The following is a 23557-nucleotide window of genomic DNA, read 5'->3' as shown; positions in this document are numbered from 1 at the left end:
GTGTTCTGTACACTTATTATATAATGACTACACTTGGTGGGTGGAATGTTCAGAGGGCTGCTAGGAAATAATTGTTCTACTGAGAACACCAGGTCAGTTGGCTGTTAGGAGATGCTGTAGGGTGTCTACGTTTCCTGTAACTTATTAAAGAATATATTAATCTAAATTCAAGTGTGGGCTGCCTTCATCCAAGAACTTAACACTGGCGACGAAGATAGGATGTTATGAATTCTCTGTTGTGTCTGGAACCTAGATCATTTGGTTCTTTTCTAGCGAAACCCCAACACTACAATAAAACAACAATGCCATCAAATTTGCTTAACATTTATCTGAAGAAACGCAGTTCTTCAACCCAGAAGATTCATAAGTGTTCCTACCGCTTTTGAGGCCTTTTAATACATTGTTACTCTCAACTGTAGGCCACGCAAGGGCTGTCTCCCGGTCTTGAGTGTTCCGTCCTCAAGTCTAAAAAGGCCAACTAGCAATGCTTCTCCACCGGCTGGAAGCATTCCTTCCTCAAGCCTGCTTAACTGCTGGCCTGCACGAGAGCTGTCTCTCCGTCTTGAGCGCTCTCCCCTCAAGGCTAAAGAAGCCGCCTCGCAAGACTCCTTAACATTCCTTCCTCAACCCTGGGTCGTCTTACCCAGCCTAAGGCCAGTTGCTAGGCAGCACAAGCAAATGCAAGACATGCTTTGACCAACGCTTCCTGACGGCTGACATAGCACAGTCAATACAAGATCTATTGCCCTAAAAAAGTAACTTAAACCAATGCAGTGGCAGCCATCTTTAATGTTTGGGTCGATTATCATTAGTTATTACGGTGGACGCATCATTCTCAAGACAATGTTATGAGGAAATGAAATGTTATGTTTTCTGTTCATGAGCCTCAAAATCACTTGTACAATTCAGATGGCAACATTGGTGATAAGCACACCTTTGAAGTAGTGCCTGCATGTAACAACATTCATATCAACAGCACATTGCTGCAAAAACTGAACACACAGTGAATGACATCTCGATAGTAAGTGCCTGTCATCAGTCAATTTCAGGGACCACTTGGAGTACCATTTACACGGTCGTTACCTTTTATTAAGTGTCTGTCATCAATTGTTTTGAGCGCTATATCAAGGTGATAGCCACGCCCTATTATTGAGTGTCTCATCACGCTGTTTACCATAGTGATAGGCACTCCTTCACTGTATATGACATTATATCACAAGTGTGAAGCCTGAATACCGGTATTGTAGGACTGAGTAGAATTTATGTTGATAGTATTTTCAAATAAAGATGCATCTCAAATTTTTCCTTACAACGCCTAGAGATCCTCCCATTCGGTGGCACAAACGGACGCAGGTATTTAGTCACTATGCTAGAGTATATGGGACTTCTCTTAGTGCAGAGTGAAAAATGCAATTATTGATGCACTTTCCAGGACCAGAAGGTCAAGAAGTATTTGAACATCTCTCTAATTTATCAGACAATGACATAGTGAATCTGAACAAGTATGAAAATTGCTTAAAGAAACCTGACTTGCATTATCTCTCCAAGGTCAGCACGGTAAGAGAATGCTACCACTTTGGGAGGAGGATGGAGCGCCAAGCTGAACATGTAGAACAGTATAAGAACAGTATATCACTGAACTTCACAAGTTGGCTGCTACCTGTGGATTTTGCTCCTCGTGTAAAGACCGTTTGAGGGATCAGTTTATGTTAGGATGTACAATAGAGAAGGCAAGGGAGAGCATGTGGCAAAAAGATAACCCTTGATTATAGGAGGTACTCACCATGGCTAAGATATACAAGCATTCTGAGGCTTGTGTAGCTGTTATTCGCAAAGATGCAACTCTGATGGACAAAGAGGGGAGTATTACAGTCAAAATAGTGCAAGAAAAATCCATAGGTGAAAAATCGTCCGAGTGGGGAAAAAAAAATCAAATAATTTCAAGCCTTTTCAAGGCAAATGTTTTTGTTGTGGTAACTCAGGACACATGGCTAAAAAAGATTGTCCAGGATGTAAAGTAGTTTGTAAGAAATGTGTGCGGTAACAAGGGTCATTTTGCGAAATGCTGGAAGAAAGTAATTAGATTATGATGATGAGGAGGTCTTTGAAGAGGTTGACATACTCCAAGTAAAAAAAACATTCTTCAGAAGACCCTTTTGAAATTGTTCCTATTAATGATGACCATGTCAGAATTCTGTTTGACTTAGGTGCCAAGATAACTCTTCTACCAAAGGTGCGCTACAAACAAAATCTAAAGGGAAAGCTAGTGAGACAGGACTTTAAACTTGTGGGGAACCTAAAGAGTTTCTTCAGTATTTTTGTGGAACCATTGAATGTAAGGAGAGAATTATACCGGGGAAGTTTATGCTGCTTTAAAAGGGGATTCGCTCATCAGTTGGTTCCATCAACGTGATTTGTATGTTTATTTAAATCCCAATGAGAATCCTTCTGTAAGAATCAAGGAGATACCGTCTGTTAGTTTGGTCTCAGAAAATACATGTGTTGATGAAGGAATTCCCTGAGGTATTTGAAAAAAAATTAATCTGTTTTACAGATTATTATATAATGACTACACTTGATGAGTGGAATGTTCAGAGGGTTGCAAGGACGTAATTGTTCTAATGAGAACTCCAGGTCAGTTGACTGTTGGGAGTTGCTGTAGGGTTTCTAGGGTTTCTACATTTCCTGTAACTTATTAAAGAAGATATTAATCTACATTCAAGTGCGGCCTGCCTTTATCCGAGAATTCAACAACAATCCATCTGAAGATGGTCCGCCTCTGCAAATGTTTTCCTTTCTTTGCTTTGGTGAACCCAACGCAGAGCTGATCGTCCAACCGGTGTTTTTTGGTGTGATCAATGTAGAGCAACAGAAATATTCTTGTGTCCAGTCTCTCCTCCTCATTAGAAGGCTGAGTTAAAGAGGTCAGCAGCGTGATGCTCAGAACACCCTGGAAAGACATCACCATCTTTGGAAAGAGGGACGAGTGAAGAGAACCAGTTTGTCTGGGAAAAGCTTGGTTTATGGAGGGTGCACAGGATGCCTGAAGCTTACTAACTCTCCTAGCCAATGTAAAGGCCGCTAATTAGCCTATTTTAATGGCCAAGAGACACAGAGGGCAACTGTGCATGGGCCCGAATGGAGAGCACATCAAGAATGTTATAACAAATTAAGGTCCCATTGGGGCATAATGAAGGGTTTATGAGAAAGTATAGGTTGGAGTCCTCTTAGGAAACGGGTCACAACAGTGACATGAACAGGGAGGACTGATCTGGGAATCGTAAGAAAGACCACAGAAAAGCTTTGACAGGCTAACGTTAAAACAAACAACAAGACCGGACTTGTTTGCCAGAGCACCAAGCCACAAACGTATCCCAATGGCAAGTGTATACACTGTTACATGAGGGACACCGGGCTGCCAAAATGATTACAAATGACTTCCGAAGGAAAGTCAAAAGACACCTGCCAGCCCAATGTCCATGCACTAAGGCAGAGTATGCACAGTGTGGTGCAGATCCCTGCCATGTTGCTCAGACAGCATATCTTCCCAAAGGGGCAACCTGATCGGAGGACTGATGCTCATACTACGGAGTTCAGGTTATTATACTCTCTGTGCCCAATCTGGATCCACAAGGATGGCCTGGGGACTGTAGCTCCTGATCGTCTTGAGAACTATGGGCAGAAGTGGTATTGAAAGAAAGGTGTACAGGACGCCAGAATGCCACTCAAGAGGTAACGCAACTCCGAGTGAGAGCCTGCTTGGAAACTCCAGTGTGCAGAAATGTCACATTGTACGTTTTTGGTGGTGGTGAAAAGAACTAGCCAAGGTTCTCCCCAGTCGCGAAAGTGACCTTGAACCACCTCTGAATGGAGATGCCAGGTATCAACAGCTGAGTTTATCCGCTCAGGCGTTCAGAGAGCTCATCAGGTGATGTACAACCAGGAAAAAGTCTGGACATGTAAGCTATGTCCAGAGAGACAGGGCCTCATGACAAAGGGTCCACGACCTCACCCCTCCCTGCTTGTTGCAGTAGCACCTGGTGGTAGTGTTCTCAGTGAATACTTGAACCAGCCTGCCCTTGATGGAAGGAAGGCTTTCAATGCCAGGTTAGTCGCTCTTTACTCCAGCAGGTTGATGTGGGGCTGAGACTCCACTGGAGAAGAGTTCTCGGACATTCAATTCTCCCAGATAGCTGCCTCAAGCTAGAAGTGCTGCATATGTTACCACTGTGAGCTCTGGGTGGGGAAGGAAGAGAAGCCTGCTGCTGACCCAATCGTGGTTTGTCAGCTACCATGGTGAATTTCGAGGAAGAAACATGATTCCATCCTCGCTTTCTTGAGCTAGACCCCATATGTGTCTGCTCCTCTTGGTGAGTCCATTATGCACGGACAAGTAGTCCGGAGGCAAAGAGCTTTGAGGGATAGTTGCCAACACCATTTTAGGAGTATTCAACGTTGAGATCCTGCCATGCATCATCGAAATGTCCCTGTCCTTCAAGTGTAGTGGATTTGTTGTCCTTGCAGTGGAAGAGGTCCTCCTATTCCTCTTTATGTGGTTTCAGTGTTGAGGGTGCTTCAAAATCCGGTTGGTCGTCACCCATCTCCCTCAACTCCAAAGGTTTCCGTGGGATGCAGAATCCTTTAAAGGGGTTGTCAAACTCCTTCCACTGCAGGAGGGATGCCATCTTTGTTTTGAGCGTAGGGGAGGGGTCTTCCTCTTCAAAGTCACTGGTCCATTGGTTTTTGGCTCCTTATCTCTCTCTCTCTCCTTCATCCCTTCTTTGCACTCCCTGGCATTAAGGGTTAGCTTGTCAGTTTGCTCCCACCAGTTTCCTTTTGTTTGGACACATGCAGCTCTTAGGGCTCATGCTGACCTCTGGTCAGCAAGCATTTCTGACATTGAGGTGGCTTCTGAGGATTCAGTATGGGCCTTCTAACGCTTTTGTTACCTTCTTCCTCTTGGTCTAACTGGAGTCTTTAGGCGCCCTTTTTATGGTCTCAATCCATCTGATGTTGATTGTGCCCTCCTTGCGCACTGACTCTCACAACTCAATGAGAAGCTTAGGTCCTCGAGGGAATCCTTGTTCCTTTGGGGGTGCCCATGGCATGGTGTGCCAGTCGCTGTTTGAGTCTTGCCTTTAAGGTTTTCGGGAGGAATTCTGTGCAGGCCTCAGAGTCCAATGCGCTGTGGTCTTTCTGGCGACACAAGCTGCACACTTTAGGGGGTCCCTCTCTATGAACTTGTAATGGCAGTTGGGACTACATTTAAATCGGGTCATCTTCATGCCTATGCATTCTCTGACCACATGGCGCAGCCCGCTGGGGTTGGGAAGCCTCCCCTTCTCTGGCCTTCGAGTGTTGTTCTTTCCGGTGACTTTCAGTGCTTCTCCGTGGAAAAACACCTCAGTGTTTTTTGATGACTGAAGAACATTTTCAGAGTTCCTCTATCGTGCTTTCAGCGGACGACTGATGTCACATAGGGGATGGACTAACCACCACATGGCAGTTGACAAAACCCACAAGAAAGGGGGGGGACAAAAAAAAAAGAGAAGAAAAGACAGACAAAACACGATTGCAGACCCAACCACTAGATAAGCGGAATAGATGCACAGCAACACGTATCGAGAAAAGGATTCATGCTGCAAAACAGCCAGGCACAAGGAATGATCGGACCCTGGAGGTCTGTGAATCCTTAAAGGTGCAGCCTATAGAGTTTTTTCTTGTCTTTTTCCCTTTATTCACTTTAAAAGAAAATAAAAAGTTTGTGGAGAATATTTTAAAATATCACTTTTCTAACCTTCTGATGGCATTTCAAGTCTTTATGTATTATTCCAGCATTGAAAGGAAATTAATGAAATTGGCAAAAGTATTTGTAGACTAAGTTGTGCATCTGTGTTGCGTACTTCCTGAAATTTCCAAAGTAAGGCGATAATGTTCTACAAAACTAGACTTTGGAGATTTGGGTAGATGTAAAGAAATGGCTCCCTGTTGCAGTTACCCCCCACTTTTTGCCTGATACTGATGCTGACTTGACGGAGAAGTGTGCTGGGACCCTGCTAACCAGGCCCCAGCACCAGTGTTCTTTCACCTAAAATGTACCATTGATTCCACAATTGGCACACCCTGGCACCCAGATAAGTCCCTTGTAACTGGTACCTCTGGTACCAAGGGCCCTGATGCCAGGGAAGGTCTCTAAGGGCTGCAGCATGTATTATGCCACCCTAGAGACCCCTCACCCAGCACAGACACACTGCTTACCAGCTTGTGTGTGCTAGTGAGAACAAAATGAGTAAGTCGACATGGCACTCCCCTCAGGGTGCCATGCCAGCCTCTCACTGCCTATGCAGTATAGGTAAGACACCCCTCTAGCAGGCCTTACAGCCCTAAGGCAGGGTGCACTATACCATAGGTGAGGGTACCAGTGCATGAGCACTGTGCCCCTACAGTGTCTAAGCAAAACCTTAGACATTGTAAGTGCAGGGTAGCCATAAGAGTATATGGTCTGGGAGTCTGTCAAACACGAACTCCACAGCACCATAATGGCTACACTGAAAACTGGGAAGTTTGGTATCAAACTTCTCAGCACAATAAATGCACACTGATGCCAGTGAACATTTTATTGTAAAATACACCACAGAGGGCACCTTAGAGGTGCCCCCTGAAACTTAACCGACTATCTGTGTAGGCTGACTGGGTCCAGCAGCCTGCCACACTAGAGACATGTTGCTGGCCCCATGAGGAGAGTGCCTTTGTCACTCTGAGGCCAGTAACAAAGCCTGCACTGGGTGGAGATGCTAACACCTCCCCCAGGCAGGAGCTGTAACACCTGGCGGTGAGCCTCAAAGGCTCACCCCTTTGTCACAGCCCAGCAGGGCACTCCAGCTTAGTGGAGTTGCCTGCCCCCTCCGGCCACGGCCCCCACTTTTGGCGGCAAGGCTGGAGGGAACAAAGAAAGCAACAAGGAGGAGTCACTGGCCAGTCAGGACAGCCCCTAAGGTGTCCTGAGCTGAGGTGACTCTAACTTTTAGAAATCCTCCATCTTGCAGATGGAGGATTCCCCCAATAGGATTAGGGATGTGACCCCCTCCCCTTGGGAGGAGGCACAAAGAGGGTGTACCCACCCTCAGGGCTAGTAGCCATTGGCTACTAACCCCCCAGACCTAAACATGCCCTTAAATTTAGTATTTAAGGGCTTCCCTGAACCTAAAGATTTAGATTCCTGCAACTACAAGAAGAAGGACTGCCTAGCTGAAAACCCCTGCAGAGGAAGACCAGAAGACAACAACTGCCTTGGCTCCAGAAACTCACCGGCCTGTCTCCTGCCTTCCAAAGAACTCTGCTCCAGCGACGCCTTCCAAAGGGACCAGCGACCTCTGAATCCTCTGAGGACTGCCCTGCTTCGACGACGACAAGAAACTCCTGAGGACAGCGGACCTGCTCCAAAAAGACTGCACCTTTATCCAAAGGAGCAGCTTTAAAGACCCCTGCAATCTCCCCGCAAGAAGCGTGAGACTTGCAACACTGCACCCGGCGACCCCGACTCGGCTGGTGGAGAACCAACACCTCAGGGAGGACCCCCGGACTACTCTACGACTGTGAGTACCAAAACCTGTCCCCCCTGAGTCCCCACAGCGCCGCCTGCAGAGGGAATCCCGAGGCTTCCCCTGACCGCGACTCTCTGAAACCTAAGTCCCGACGCCCGGAAAAGACCCTGCACCCGCAGCCCCCAGGACCTGAAGGACCGGACTTTCACTGCAGAAGTGACCCCCAGGAGTCCCTCTCCCTTGCCCAAGTGGAGGTTTCCCCGAGGAAGCCCCCCCTTGCCTGCCTGCAGCGCTGAAGAGATCCCTTGATCTCTCATTGACTTCCATTGCGAACCCGACGCTTGTTCTAACACTGCACCCGGCCGCCCCCGCGCCGCTGAGGGTGAAATTTCTGTGTGGGCTTGTGTCCCCCCCGGTGCCCTACAAAACCCCCCTGGTCTGCCCTCCGAAGACGCGGGTACTTACCTGCTGGCAGACTGGAACCGGGGCACCCCCTTCTCTCCATTGAAGCCTATGCGTTTTGGGCACCATTTTGAACTCTGCACCTGACCGGCCCTGAGCTGCTGGTGTGGTAACTTTGGGGTTGCTCTGAACCCCCAACGGTGGGCTACCTTGGACCAAGAACTGAACCCTGTAAGTGTCTTACTTACCTGGTAAAACTAACAAAAACTTACATCCCCCAGGAACTGTGAAAATTGCACTGTGTCCACTTTTAAAATAGCTATTTGTGAATAACTTGAAAAGTATACATGCAATTGAAATGATTCAAAGTTCCTAATGTACTTACCTGCAATACCTTTCAAACAAGATATTACATGTTAAATTTGAACCTGTGGTTCTTAAAATAAACTAAGAAAAGATATTTTTCTATACAAAACCTATTGGCTGGATTTGTCTCTGAGTGTGTGTACCTCATTTATTGTCTGTGTATGTACAACAAATGCTTAACACTACTCCTTGGATAAGCCTACTGCTCGACCACACTACCACAAAATAGAGCATTAGTATTATCTCTTTTTACCACTATTTTACCTCTAAGGGGAACCCTTGGACTCTGTGCATGCTATTCCTTACTTTGAAATAGCACATACAGAGCCAACTTCCTACAGTAGACTATCCAGTATTGATAACAATAGAGAACCCCTGAAGGAAAACAAGCATGAGGGAGGGCATAATTGAAAGGAAGGGGTCAGACATAAGGTTGTATAATCCCTGTTAGAACATTTGCTTTGGTCTCAACTGAGGACAGAGGAGTGTAGCTGCAATTCTCAGCTGTCATCCAGACCACCACCGCAAGTGAGGTATTCTCTTCAATTGGTAGCCCAAGTGGCAAGTCAAGCTCTCCCCCAGACAAGGGTTCAAGCCGTCTGGCGTCTGTAAATCAATGCTTACGGCATCATCATCATAGTGAGGAGGGAGCAAGCCGTCTGCATCAATATTTGGGGTGTCCCCTGTCCCACCACAGGATCAGTCATATATAATGAAGCCTCTGTCGATAGGTGCAACATAGCACAGGCAGCAGATTGGAAATCAGGTTGTGTGTCAACCAGCTACGCTTCTGTATTTTGCAGCACAAGAATGGCCGGGCTCAAGCCAAAGTCAGTTTAGGGTCCAACATTGGTGTCACGGCTAAGTTGTCTTACAGTGTCGGTGGTGTCGATACCGGCACCACTGTTGCAGGGACTGATCTGGATCTCGGGATGGAGCCGAAGTCTTTTCCAGAGTCAGTAAGAAAGTCTGTACCTGGTCCCAGCGAGGACAAAACCCGATAGGGATTAATCCCTCAGCAATAAAAAGGCTGTGGACCCTGCAGTTTGACCTACATTTTTACGGGTGAGCGCAAAGCACTCCGTTCCGTGTTGTTCTCTCTCTTTGGGCTTCAAACCACGCCCATGTCACGGCAGTGTCTTTCATTGGTTCGTTGGCTTGCCTTTTAAAATCTGCTTGCTTTCATTAGTGGAAGGCATGCATATGTCATGCCTTTTCCGGTGGTTAGCCCTCCTCGAGCGCAGCGACCGAGTACTGAAAACATACGAGGCTCGCTGTTTTCCGTCTGGTTTGTGGACTACTTTTTTTCCGCAGTGCGATCTCGCTTGGCAGAAGTCGAGCGCTTTGCATGACATCGACCCTGTTACATGGTTAATTGCAATTTTGCTGGTTACGTAGATAAGTGCACTTTTGCCGATAGGTTTCACTACGAGTGAACTGTTATTTCCGTTTGTGTGTTTGCTTTGCACTGATGGCGGCCGTCAGCTCGCTTATGTGAAACTTTTACTTTTGAGTTGATACGACAAGAAAAGTCCATTTAGTTATGTGAAATTGTTTAATTTTCATTTTCAATTTATGTGGCAAGAAAAGTCTGGTTAGGAGTTTACAATGCTAATTGCTCAGGCTCAAGCAAACGCGAAACCTTTTGCATTGCAAATGCTCGTTTTCAACAGCATTGGCGCTGTTACAGAACAAATAATGCATACTGATCCACATGTTAGACACTGTTTTAATGCCACATTCTTTCTTGTAGTAGAACCCGTCTGTAGGAAGTTGGCTCTGTATGCACTATTTCAAAGTAAGGAATAGTATGTACAGAGTCCAAGGGTTCCCCTTAGAGGTAAGACAGTGGCAAAAAGAGATAATACTAATGCTCTATTTTGTGGTAGTGTGGTCGAGCAGTAGGCTTATCCAAGGAGTAGTGTTAAGCATTTGTTGTACACACACAGGCAATAAATGAGGAACACACACTCAGACAATTCCAGGCCAATGGGTTTTTGTATAGAAAAATATATTTTCTTAGTTTATTTTAAGAACCACAGGTTCAAATTTTACATGTAATACTTTGAATGAAAGGTATTGCAGGTAAGTACTTTAGGAACTTTGAATAATCACAATAGCATATATACTTTTCAAATAAAACACATATAGCTATTTTAAAACTAGACAGTGCAATTTTCACAGTTCCTAGGGGAGGTAAGTAATTGTTAGTTCTTGCAGGTAAGTAAACCACCTACGGGGTTCAAGTTTGGGTCCAAGGTAGCCCACCGTTGGGGGTTCAGAGCAACCCCAAAGTTACCACACCAGCAGCTCAGGGCCGGTCAGGTGCAGAGTTTAAAGTGGTGCCCAAAACGCATAGGCTTCAATGGAGAAGGGGGTGCCCCGGTTCCAGTCTGCCAGCAGGTAAGTACCCGCGTCTTCGGAGGGCAGACCAGGGGGGTTTTGTAGGGCACCGTGGGGGGGACACAAGTTAGCACAGGAAGTACACCCTCAGCAGCACGGGGCGGCCGGGTGCAGTGTGCAAACACACGTCGGGTTTTCAATTGGAATCAATGGGAGACCAAGGGGTCTTTTCAGCGATGCAGGCAGGCAAGGGGGGGGCTCCTCGGGGTAGCCACCACCTGGGCAAGGGAGAGGGCCTCCTGGGGGTCACTCCTGCACTGGAGTTCCGATCTTTCAGGTCCTGGGGGCTGCGGGTGTAGGGTCTTTTCCAGGCGTCGGGATCTGGGAGTCAGGCAGTCGCGGTCAGGGGGAGCCTCGGGATTCCCTCTGCAGGCGTCGCTGTGGGGGGGTTGGGGGGGGGGGGCAACTCTGGCTACTCACGGTCTCGTAGTCGCCGGGGAGTCCTCCCTGAAGTGTTTGTTCTCCACAAGTCGAGCCGGGGGCGTCGGGTGCAGAGTTGCAAGTCTCACGCTTCTGGCGGGAAACGCAGTCGTTTTAAAGTTGCTCCTTTGGAAACAAAGATGCAGTCTTGGGTGAACAGGGCCGCTGTTCTCTGGAGTTTCTTGGTCCTTCTAGAGCAGGGCAGTCCTCTGAGGATTCAGAGGTGGCTGGTCCCTGGGGAAAGCGTCGCTGGAGCAGTTTCTTCAGAAGGGGGGAGACAGGTCGGTAGAGCTGGGGCCAAAGCAGTTGGTGTCTCCGTCTTCTCTGCAGGGTTTTTCAGCTCAGCAGTCCTCTTCTTCTTAGGTTGCAGGAATCTAATTTCCTAGGTTCAGGGGAGCCCCTAAATACAGAATTTAGGGGTGTGTTTAGGTCAGGGAGGGCAGTAGCCAATGGCTACTAGCCATGAGGGTGGCTACACCCTCTTTGTGCCTCCTCCCAAGGGGAGGGGGTCACATTCCTATCCCTATTGGGGGGATCCTCCATCTGCAAGATGGAGGATTCCTAAAAGTCAGAGTCACTTCAGCTCAGGTTGCCTTAGGGGCTGTCCTGACTGGCCAGTGACTTCTCCTTGTTTTTCTCATTATCTCCTCCGGCCTTGCTCCAAAAGTGGGGCCGTGGCCGGAGGGGGCGGGCAACTCCACTAGCTGGAATGCCCTGTGGTGCTGTAACAAAGGGGGTGAGCCTTTGAGGCTCACCGCCAGGTGTTACAGCTCCTGCAAGGGAGAGGTGATAAGCATCTCCACCCAGTGCAGGCTTTGTTAGTAGCCACAGAGTGACAAAGGCACTCTCCCCATGTGGCCAGCAACATGTCTCGAGTGTGGCAGGCTGCTAAAACCAGTCAGCCTACACGGGTAGTTGGTTAAGGTTTCAGGGGGCACCTCTAAGGTACCTTCTGGGGTGTATGTTACAATACAATGTACACTGGCATCAGTGTGCATTTATTGTGCTGAGAAGTTTGATACCAAACTTCCCAGTTTTCAGTGTAGCCATTATGGTGCTGTGGAGTTCATGTTTGACAGACTCCCAGACCATATACTCTTATGGCTACCCTGCACTTACAATGTCTAAGGTTTTGCTTAGACACTGTAGGGGCACAGTGCTCATGCACTGGTGCCCTCGCCTATGGTATAGTGCACCCTGCCTTAGGGCTGTAAGGCCTGCTAGAGGGGTGACTTATCTATACTGCATAGGCAGTGTGAGGTTGGCATGGCACCCTGAGGGGAGTGCCATGTCGACTTACTCGTTTTGTCCTCACCAGCACACACAAGCTGGCAAGCAGTGTGTCTGTGCTGAGTGAGGGGTCCCCAGGATGGCATAAGATATGCTGCAGCCCTTAGAGACCTTCCCTGGCATCAGGGCCCTTGGTACCAGGGGTACCAGTTACAAGGGACTTCCCTGGATGCCAGGGTGTGCCAATTGTGAAAACAAAAGTACAGGTTAGGGAAAGAACACTGGTGCTGGGGCCTGGTTAGCAGGCCTCAGCACACTTTCAAATCAAAACATAGCATCAGCAAAGCCAAAAAGTCAGGGGGTAACCATGCCAAGGAGGCATTTCCTTACACCGTCACTGATGAAGTTTCTAAAAAGTGATGCACCTTTTAGATTTGCAGCAATGAATCCTTGCTTTTGTTACAGATTGCTTGAGTTCAACTCTAACAATAAACGCTTGTTAACTGGGACCTCTGTGATAAGCAATACATGGCAGTTTTAGAAAAACATTTTGTAGTTCTTCACAGTTGGATAATAATGGAGTTTCTTTTTTTGAATTATGTGTTTCTACTTGGGTGCTGATGGACGATAGTCAACCACAAATTGGATTTGGTCGCTTTTGTTGCTGCAATTGGTAGTCCAAATAAGTGCTACCGTAGGCAGCTACAAAGATTTGTCAATTTGTTGCTGTATAATAAGCAGAGCATAGACTCACACTGGAAAAAGTGTACACATTCTGTTGATGTTCTTTACAAGTGCACTTATTGCTACAGAAGAGTCTTATTCTAAGAGCCGAGCTGTAGATGGTGCTGAGCTTAGGGAGGCGTGGATGAAAAAATCCAGTTTAGAAAATTTTATTCAAAATATACATTTAGATTTATTCATGTGATTCAGTGGCTAAGCAGTAAAAAATACAATATGTAGGCCCAAGAGTGAATGATCACCATACATGATTTAGGAATCACAAGTCAGCAATAATTTATAAGAAACTTTACTAGCCTTAGCCAATTATTTTAACATAGTGGGCCATCAGAGGTGAAAGTTTTCCTTGTGGTAAGTCTCAAAGGAAGAACTACTGGATTCCAGAGACAATTTCTGGGGGCAACGTTTAAATCACTGACCATACCAACTGATCACTGCATACCTAAAGAGATCTCTGGACTGCACTGATTCCACATTCCAAATAGAATCTTCATTAATGATGCTTTTTGAAAATCCAGCAGTATCAGCTGTGCGGTCACTGAGCAAAAAATCTTGTACTATCTGAGAAAACAGGAGACCAAAAAGCTGTAGTGGAAACATTTTTTTCTTTGGAGAGTCAATCTGTTCGAGTGAGTGTGCGAGAGAGAGTGAGAGAGAGACTGTGTGTAGGAGGTCACAAACATAATGATCATCTTCTTACTTGCAAAGTGATGTCCCTTGCAAAACAGTGACTAATGGTGAAACTGCAGTGAATCCTTCCTGTGACGCTGTGACTACTAAGGTAGTGCCATGCTTTCAAACAACTGATTATCAATGTTGTAGCACTGAAGTGGTGAGTGAGCACCTCCCAATGTTCCTAAACAGTGCACTAGAAAAGTATTTTTATCTTCCCACGCTTAAGTCTGTTCCACACGCAGCAACGTTGTAGAGTTCTAAAGTTTCTTCCTCCTTTTCAACCAATTAGTCTTTGTTACCAGTACAACAAGAAGCAATTAGCCACAAGCAGAGGCTACTGCCACTACTTCACACACACACACACACACACACACTAGTAAATGGCATTGTCCCATACTGCAGGTTCAAGATCCTAGTACGACACACATGTAATCTGCAATATTAAACCGCTTTTCATGCAGAGTGGAAAGTCTTGGAGAATGTATTAGTTGATGGGCCAGCACTCATGCATTTCGGTAGGAGACTCAAATAGAAGCCAAAGAACAGTCGACAAGTGCCCAGTGTTTCTTTCTCTGGTTAACAAGATGGAATCAAGGCAAGAATGGACAGATTTCAGCTGGCTTCAACTTACTATTTGAGAGGTCTACAGCACTTCTGTGAAAACTATTATCAACAAAATGCAGCCATTCTATTATAAACATTCTAGTGACCTTAAAACAGAGAAACCATAGGCAGGAAAAATAACCTATCTAATAAAAAAAAATAAAAAAAAGACGCAGCCTATAGAATACATATCCCTAGAAAACAGACATGCTGGGAGAGCCCGACAGTCCCAGTGATGAAACTAGCCTCACTATTTGCCGTTTTAAGGCCATCAACTAGGACGCCATGCCAACACATAGTGAATGGAGCAGACCAACATAAAAAATGTAACAGGTCTACTATGGTTTCAATATAGTTTTGGAAAAATTCTGCACCACAGATATAGTTGCACACAAGGCAGTTAACTTGATTCACTACCGACGATCAAAATATTTAAAAATGTTAAATACGGCACGCCATAATTTATAGAAACACTTAATATGGAGTAAACACTTACTAGTTAGGTATATATACTTGTTTTAATTTACTTTCTGCTTCTGCTGCTTTCAATCGTTTCTTTGAAAAAAAGAAGTTACAATTAAAATTGTGACATTTAAAATTCAACATTCAAACTACTATGAACATCACCTGCTTTTGTTGTGGCTCAGAAACACTGTAAATTTCACATATCAACGACGGTAAAGGTGTCTGGTTAATAAGGATTACAATTGCCCGCCAGTTCTGAGTGAGGAACTGATCTATATTATTTCATACCAGGATTATTTTGAATACATTTATGGTGGAACGGTGCATGCAATATTGGCAAAGCTTCAAAACCACGTTTTGCCCGATAAATATAGAATGAATTTGCTGACGGTTTACTATTTATGTGTGCAATTTCAGCCTTTATAAAAATAAACATATTGTAAAACCTTCATAGCCTAGAAATGTCTGTGAGGTACAACCTTTCACTCACCCATCACTATGCTATAAGATAGCAAAAGATAAAGTGTATATATTTCACCAAGGTGTTTACCTCTATGCGGATACATTTTGACATTTAGGAGAAATACTGCTTTTTGCGTTAGAGTTGCTTACCTGCTGAACGTATCGGTCTGTAGTTTTCCACATGTAATAATATTCTATTATACTGGTTAATGACTTCCAAGGTAACTTGTAAAACAGAAAAATTAGAGTTGATTAATTTTAAGCAACTGACTCGTTTGGAAATATATAAAAGTTTCATGACAAGGCTGGGTTTTTAGAAAATACACAACTATACTATCCCTCTCTGAAAGAGCCCAAAGAGTTTGCCTCCCTCCATTCCGGTCTAAAGCCACCAAGACCATATGTGGAGTCCCCCAAGGATCCTCACTCAGCCCTACCCTCTTCAATATCTACATGGCTCCGCTCGCCAGCACTGTCCACCCCCACGGCCTCAACATCATTTCCTATGCTGACGACACCCAGCTCATCCTCTCCCTCACGAGGAACCCATCTACTGCCAAGAACTCCACGTTGGACTCCTCGCCATCGCTAATTGGTGGTCAGCAAGCCACCTCAAACTGAACTCAGGAAAAACCGAGATCATCATCTTCAGACCCAACAAGACAGCATGGAACGACTCATGGTGGCCTGCCACCCTAGGACCACTCCCGACACCCACCATCCACGCACGCACGCACGCATACATACATACATGTCTCTCTCCATGACTCAGCAAGTCAACGCCATATCATCCTCTTGCTTCAACATGCTACGCAAGACCTTCAAGTGGATTCCGCCCTCCACGACACCGGCCTACCTCAACGAACAACAACTTCCATATCCCGACCCGCCAGCCCTGATCCGCCAATCTCGCCCTCGCAACAGTCACCCGCATCCAACGCACCACCTCCAGCGGAAGATCCTTCTCCCACCTCGCCGACAAAACCTGGAACTCCCTCCCCACCAACCTATGCAAGACCCAGGACCTCCTAGACTTCAGAAACTGCCTCAAAACATGGCTCCTCAAGCAGTAACAACCCCCCCCCCCCCCAGCACCTTGAGACCCTACCGGGTGAGTAGCGCGCTTAAGAAATTATTAATTGATTGAACTATACTCGTCTTGCAAATTGTGATGAGAAGTTCCTAGCTGAGATGCATCCAAATTTAACAGTGGCCACCATTATCTAGGGCAGGGCACTGGAACATTATCCTGAACAAAAAAAATAATCCAACTTCGAGAGTACCATATCGTTTTCCAGATTCATCTACAAATGTACCCACAGTAATTATCTTTGAAAAAATATTGAACTCGGTTCACAAAATAACGTCCTAAGAAGAAACTGTGAACTGTGGTTGAATGTCTTAAAACATCTAAATCTTCAGCAAGGAGCATATGGAAATCCGACACTTCATTCCTAAGGATGGAATAAATACTGCGCATGCAAGAGTGTAGATGCAAAGATGGTGAGCATGATACATGGGGGAACTGGGAAAGAGACAAATAGCTCAAGCATACAGTGTGTTTGTTCGTCAAAATTATCATTACAAACTTCAGTTTAAAATACTTACAAAATCTTGCTGTATGTCAGTGAAATCTTTTCCGTACTTTTCTAGGGCTTCCTCAAAGAGGTTTGCTTCCGATGCGGACCATTCCTCCATTTCGTCTCTGCACAGGACTGGCCCACCCTGTGGCACCAGTGCAGAGATTGCCTTTGAAATTTCATAATTATTTTTATCCAAAGTATCCATTGCATGGAACTAAACATGTAGAAAAAGACCAATCTAAAGTTAGTGTAAAATTATTATTAGAGAAAGTACATACAATTAACGCATTGAACTTTGGGGGTAATTCTGGTACCCCTGCCTGCTAAGCCTCTATCAACTGTTCCATAGATACAGCTACCTTCCCCGAGGACAGGAAGCATGCAGAGATCTGCCCATTACTGAAGAAACCCACAGCTGACCCCCTGAACCCTCAAGAAATACCGCCCTATCTCTCTGCTGCCTTTCCCAGCCAAGGTCATTGAAAAGGCCATCAACACACAGCTCCGTAAGCACATCGAGGACAACATCCAGGACATCTCCCAATCAGGTTTCAGGAGCAACCACAGTACGGAGACTACCCTCCTCGTCACCACAGATGACATCCCCTCACTCCTCAGCCACAGTCATACAGCAGCCCTCATCCTACTGGACCTATCGGCTGCCTTCAACAAGGTTTCACACCACACCCTCTGCTCCAGACTCCACGCAGCTGGAATCTGCAGAAAGACCCTACAGTGGATACGCTCTTTCCTGTCAGAACACAGAGTCAGACTCCTGCCTTACCTGTCAGAACCTACAGAGATCCGCTGCGGTGTTCCACAGGGCTCCTCCCTGAGCCCCACACTCTTCAACATCTACATGGCCCCACTCGCATGGGGCCATGTCGATGTGTGGGTTGTCCATAGTCCGGAATCACGGGCTGAACATCGTCTCCTACACCAACGACACCCAGTTGATCATCTCACTGACCGAAAACCACACAACTGCCAAGAAGAATTTCCACAATGGGGTGGAGGCAGTCGCCACTTGGATGAAGCCTCAAGCTCAACTCTGACAAGAGCAAGACCCTCATCCTGGGACCATCCACATCAGCCTGGGACGATTCCTGGTGGCCAGCCACCCTTGACACCCCCCACCCACCTCAAAAACCACACACGCAACACCTCCGTTTCATCCTGAATTCATTGCTCGCCATGACCCGCCAAGTCAACTCAGTCGCAACCTTCTGTTTCCACAAACTCAGACTTCTCTGGAAGATCTACAAATGGATCCCAAAGGACTGCCGCAGAAACGTAACCCATGTCCTGGTTACCAGCAGACTCGACAATGGCAACACCCTCTACACCTGCACCACCCAGAAGAACCTGAAGAAACTGAAGAAACTACAAGCACATCCAAAACGCTTTCACCAGACTCATCCTGTACATTCCCCGCCACAAAAATCACCAATCACCTAAGAGTCCTCCACTGGCTTCCTGTCGAGCAAAGAATCAACCTTGAACTCCACGTCCACACATATAATTCCCCCCAAGACCTAGGACTCATCTACCTCAACCACTGCATCACTTTCTACTCCACCATCAGACCTCCCTGCAAAGCTCAACGGACACTTGCCACCGTAACCCACATATGGAAGACCTCGGCTGGAAAAATATCCTTCACCTACCTCGCGGCAAAGACCAGGAAAATCTTGCCTCTGCACCTCAGGCAGTCAACATCGCTGCCTCAATTCAGGAAGGGCCTTAATACCTGACTCTTCAACTAAAGCACAGAGGACAAACCCCCTCAGGCCCTTGAGACCCTTAAAGGTGAGTAGTTGCACTCCACAAATCCTGATTTGATTTGTTCTAGTTCTTTAGTCTCTTTACACAGAGTAATAGCTATATTACTAGAGGTGCTCCTCCATCTGAAAAGATTTCTGAGGGAATGCCTTCTTAACTTTAACTTCTAGGACGGGCAGTGGTAGAATACTTATGCGTCTGGCTTGTGTAATCTAAGCCAATTATGCCTGCTGCATTCGAGGAAATTGTTCTAAAGCTTTCATAAAAGCCTTGACTTTTTCTGTTACAGAAAGAAGCCAAGAATACATATTCTTTAACTCTACAAACAGCTACAGCAATACTGAGAAAATCTCAGGCATTTTGCTGGCAGTAGGATGGATATGAATAGGTCAACAACAGAAACAGGTTCTTCCATTTTCAATGCAACACATCAGAAAGCTTGAACCAGGACAATAAGTGCGTCCAGCGCCCGTAATCACACAAACTTCATCAATCCCTGCCTCCCCACCAGGATGTCACCCGTACCCCCATGATCTCAGATAGAAGGCCAGAAAAATCAAATTTCCCTTTTCAATTTACAATCATAAACATAAGAAGGGTTAGGTAAGCACCAGACTGACAAAGCCTCCCCCCCGCGCCAGGGCTAGTTCTGCCATTTTTGTTTTTTGGGCCTGATAAACCCCCCCCCCCCCCCCCATCACCCCTCCCCCCCAAATAGCCACTAAACACCAGGGATTCAGCACAATTAGCGCAATTTTGGGCACATATTTTTGGAGTTTCTGCCCCTTTTGGGGGCAGGGCTGCAATATTTTTATTTCATCTGCCTTCAAAGGGGGCAAAAACCCGCTACACACTAGGGAAAGCTTATGTGTGAGAACTGGAGTTCAGCTGACGGTCTGCACATACTGTTGTTTGGCTGGCTGTGTATGTACTGGCAGTTGGTTGACTGTGGTGTGGACTGGCACCTGCCTGGCACTGTGTGTAGGTTGGCCCCGCCTGACAATGTGTGGTCTGGCGCTTTAGCTCATGGTGTGTGTGGACTGCTTTGTGTTGACTGGCTTCTGGCTGGCGATTAGTGTGGTGGACATTTAGATGGTGATGGGCAGACCTGATGCTGTTTTAATATGTTAACTTATTTCTTGTAATCATTTGCACTTCTGATTGTAATGTTTTATTTCTCCTTTTATTTTAGTGCAAAGCTTTTGATTCACTTTGCTATTACTCCTGCCTGCAGTTTCGGCACTGGTAGATCTGCAGTTTGTGTAGTTGCACGTGTTTGGTTATACAAACTTTTTTGTATTGTTTACTCCAAACAAGTATAATTGCACAGCATGAATGAGTTGCGTATAAATGGTGTGATAGCAGCATACTTAGCTTTTGTTTTATGAGGTGTGAAAATTCTCCTTGGATTTGTGTATTGTGTTGTCCTGTGTGTAATTTTCTTTTGTTTTTCCTTTCTAGTGCGATATTTTTGGTGCTTGTTCTGTCTGTGCAGGTGATCCTGAGTCACCCTGATTGTGATCATCTTTATAAGATTTGGCTTGTGCTTGATCACTTTGTAGATCGATTTTCTATGTTCCATGGAAATAAATAGTTGTAGATGGGTCTTTGGTACTGTTCAAGGGCTGTTTGGTTTCCTAGCAAGAAGGCACATTATGGAGTTAAGATGTATATGCTGTCTGAGAACAGTATGGATATGTCTAAAATTTCAGGGTATACACTGATCCGGATTCCACTACTGACCCCCGCACCCCCCCCTTTCCCCCACCTGTTGTCCGTCCACTTTTGGAGTTAGTAAGAAAAGTGTGTGGGAACTTGGCAGAGGACTTTTTAACAAAGGTCACCATTAACTTCTACACTGGTGTGCAATTGTTCAGGCAATCGTTCAAAGTGGACACTGGCACAATCCACTCTAACCACAAAGGTTACCCTAAAGAGCTGGTGTGTGAAAAGCTTCAGAAGGAATGGTGCAGTTCCTTGCGTAGTGATGATTTCTAGCTGTGAGGCAGGAGAGATCTCAACATGCTGAGAACCATTCATGATGGAAGTACTTCACCTGTGGCCAGGTTGTTAAATTGTGCAAATCTGTGTGCATTTTAGTCTATAGTGAGCACATGAGTGGTGTTGACATAGTAGACCAGAGTTTGGAGCCTTACACTGCTGTTCAGAAGGCTTACATTTAGTATAAGTTGGCTATTCATTTTGTTCCATTTAGAAACCTTCAATGCTTTTGTTGTATTCAAGGATTGTTCTCCAGATTCAAAGATACCATTTGTACAGTTTCAGCAGTCTGTGATAGTCAGCCTTGCTAGAGTGGAACAGGCAAGTGTTCCAAGCCCAATAAAACCCTTTTCTAGTAGATGTAGAGTCTGTGTCCAAATAGCGTGTGGAAGGAGAGTCGTATGTACTTCCCAGAGTGTCCTCCTAATACTGGGCTGTGTGCCTGTACATGGATTTAGTTGTAGCACATGCAACAGAGTTATTAAGAGCAACAGTGAGCGTAAAAGTAAACTGACTGGTCTGCGTAGTTTTATATTTTTTGTTCAGATTCCACGGCTGGCATTAGTGTGATGTATTTAGTTAGAGCTGCTGTGTTTGTAGGTATAGGTTTTCATTTACTTCTAAATGGTTTGTTTTATTTATTTATTTTTACAAAAATTTGATGGCTGTGTCCGTGGACTGTCGCTTGGCTATTGGTGTCCGTGGACTGGCGCTTGGCTGGCAGTGTGCATGGACTGGCCCTTGGCTGGCAGTGTGCATGGACTGGCCCTTGGCTGGCAGTGTGCATGGACTGGCCCTTGGCTGGCAGTGTGCATGGACTGGCCCTTGGCTGGCAGTGTGCATGGACTGGCGGTGTGCATGGCTGAAGGTATGCATGGACTGGCCCCTGGCTGGCGGTGTGCATGGACTGGTGCTAGGCTGGCAGTGTGAGAGTAGTGGCTTGCTGCTGGTCATTACTCTCACTGCTAGCCAAACGCCAGTCCCCACACACACTGTCAGTCAGTGTGATTGTTGCGACAGTCAAGTGGGCGTATGAAAGTGATGGGCCCTGTGTTGTAGAGTGCTGTGCCCCCGGTTGGTTGTGTGAATGGTCCTGTGTGTGTTACACATGAAAGGTGTGTGAATGGTCTGTAAAGTGGTTGGTGCCTTGATTCGTCTTTACAGCTCACAAGCTGTGAGTCACTGGTTCATTTTTTTGTACTTTCAATTACTGGCAGTGTATTTCATGTTTGTGAAATCTCTTGTTAATACTATCTTACATTTTGAACCTTTCACTCACCCTTGTGCGAAATCTAACCAGTATGTGTGTGTTCTTGAGGAATAGAGGGTTGTGAGGTGATATTTGTCTTTTCAGTCTCTCTGCTAGCGTGTACATTGTCTCTAGGGAAAATCTACCAACTCTAGATATGTTTGTGAACTAGGCAGAAAGAGGGTACAGGGTGGTGTGCCTCTTGTGGATTCCAACACGTTTTCTTACCCACAAAGCCCTGCAAACCTCAAAATGTGACTAAAATCACACATTTTCCTTGCATTTCTGTGCCATATTCTTCCATAATCAGATGGAAACCCCACAATTCCTACTACCCAGTGTCCCCACTTGCCCCAATAAAAATGGTGCCCCACTTGCATGACTAGGTCTACTTCCTGCGACAGGAACTGATTAAACTAACATCAATGGGAATCCTCACAAAGGGATCCTCCTTGACCTTGGATTGATTTGTTCAGGTGCAGGCACTAGGATAAGCCACACAAGTGAGGTGCTATTTTTATCGGGTGACTTGGGGGAATGCGAGGTGGAAGGAAGATTGCGGCTCCCCACAGATTCTAGAACTATCACAGAAATGTGAGGAAAATGTGTTTTTTGTCACACTTTGAGGGGGTTTCTGGGTAACAAAACATGGTGAGAGCCACACAAAGTCAGACCACCCAGGATACCCCTAGATGCCTAGTTTAAAAAAATGTACAGGTTGGCTAGGTTTCCCTAGGTGACAGCCGAGCTAGGGACAAAAAATCTAGAGCTACCCAAGTCAAGTCAATAAATCCGTATTCGGTCAAGTGAGTGGCCGTAAAAGCAGACATTTAGAAACACACAAAAAATACACATACAAATCGGAACAGATCAGTTTCATAAAAGTACAGTTAAAAAGAAAGAAGCTTCAACATCACCGGACTGAAAAACGCTAGGGCTACATTATGCAGCATATTTTTTCCTTAACTTCAGTGCCTGTGTAATAAAATTCAGAACTGCACAGAAATGGTTGGAGACTCCAGGGGTTGCAAGACCAATAAACTCTTGATTTCGCCTTAAAATGAGGCGTCAAAAACAAATTATAAAAACAGAGTACAAAGACAAAATAAAGTGCTAAGTTGGCTGGCTAGAAACACCATTGAATGGGCAACATGGTAATGAGGCAAACCAGGACCCAGTAGCAGGAAAAGCGCCATAGGAATTAATCATGCCGACACTGAGCCATGTTAAATAAAACCTATGTTCCAGAGCCTTTATCAACATTAAATAAGGCTCCATGCCCACGCAAGTTGAAAGCCGTATGTATGATTGGACAGTCACCATATCATTGGCTTTTGTAAGTTTTCTTTATGAGCAACGTATGTTTCTTTTACCAGAGTCTTAGTTTATGGGGTAATCTTATCAGGAGTCTCAAAAAGAACTCTCATTCCTAGGTCTTGGAGGATGCTTTTTACATAATTAACCCAAGGAATAGTTAGCATGTTACTTTGTAACAAACAATTCTCCACAATTCTGCGTGCAAAATTCAACTCCGGCATGGACAAGATTTTGGCCCATTATAAAATGGGCACCAGGACCACCATATTCCCCAAAATGCCTAACCTCACTTCATAATGAGAGATCAAACTTGA

General features: G+C 45.7%; 1 protein-coding gene across 5 annotated transcripts in view; it reads right to left on the bottom strand.

The window, feature by feature from the left end:
- Positions 1 to 23557, bottom strand: part of MTA1 (metastasis associated 1) — a 555902-nt gene that overhangs the window by 214121 nt on the left and 318224 nt on the right. For all 5 annotated transcript variants that reach the window (XM_069208854.1, XM_069208851.1, XM_069208852.1 and 2 more), the window contains exons 9-11: positions 16920 to 17108; positions 15462 to 15536; positions 14881 to 14939 (exon numbers count right to left, since the gene is read on the bottom strand). In XM_069208854.1, coding sequence (XP_069064955.1) covers positions 14881 to 14939; positions 15462 to 15536; positions 16920 to 17108 — 323 coding nt within the window. The remainder of the gene's footprint in view (positions 1 to 14880; positions 14940 to 15461; positions 15537 to 16919; positions 17109 to 23557) is intronic.

The sequence above is a fragment of the Pleurodeles waltl genome, chromosome 9 (assembly GCF_031143425.1).
Source record: "Pleurodeles waltl isolate 20211129_DDA chromosome 9, aPleWal1.hap1.20221129, whole genome shotgun sequence".
Taxonomy (NCBI): domain Eukaryota; kingdom Metazoa; phylum Chordata; class Amphibia; order Caudata; family Salamandridae; genus Pleurodeles; species Pleurodeles waltl.
The sequence above is the reverse complement of the archived record's forward strand: the minus strand, read 5'-3'. Positions and strand labels throughout refer to the sequence as shown.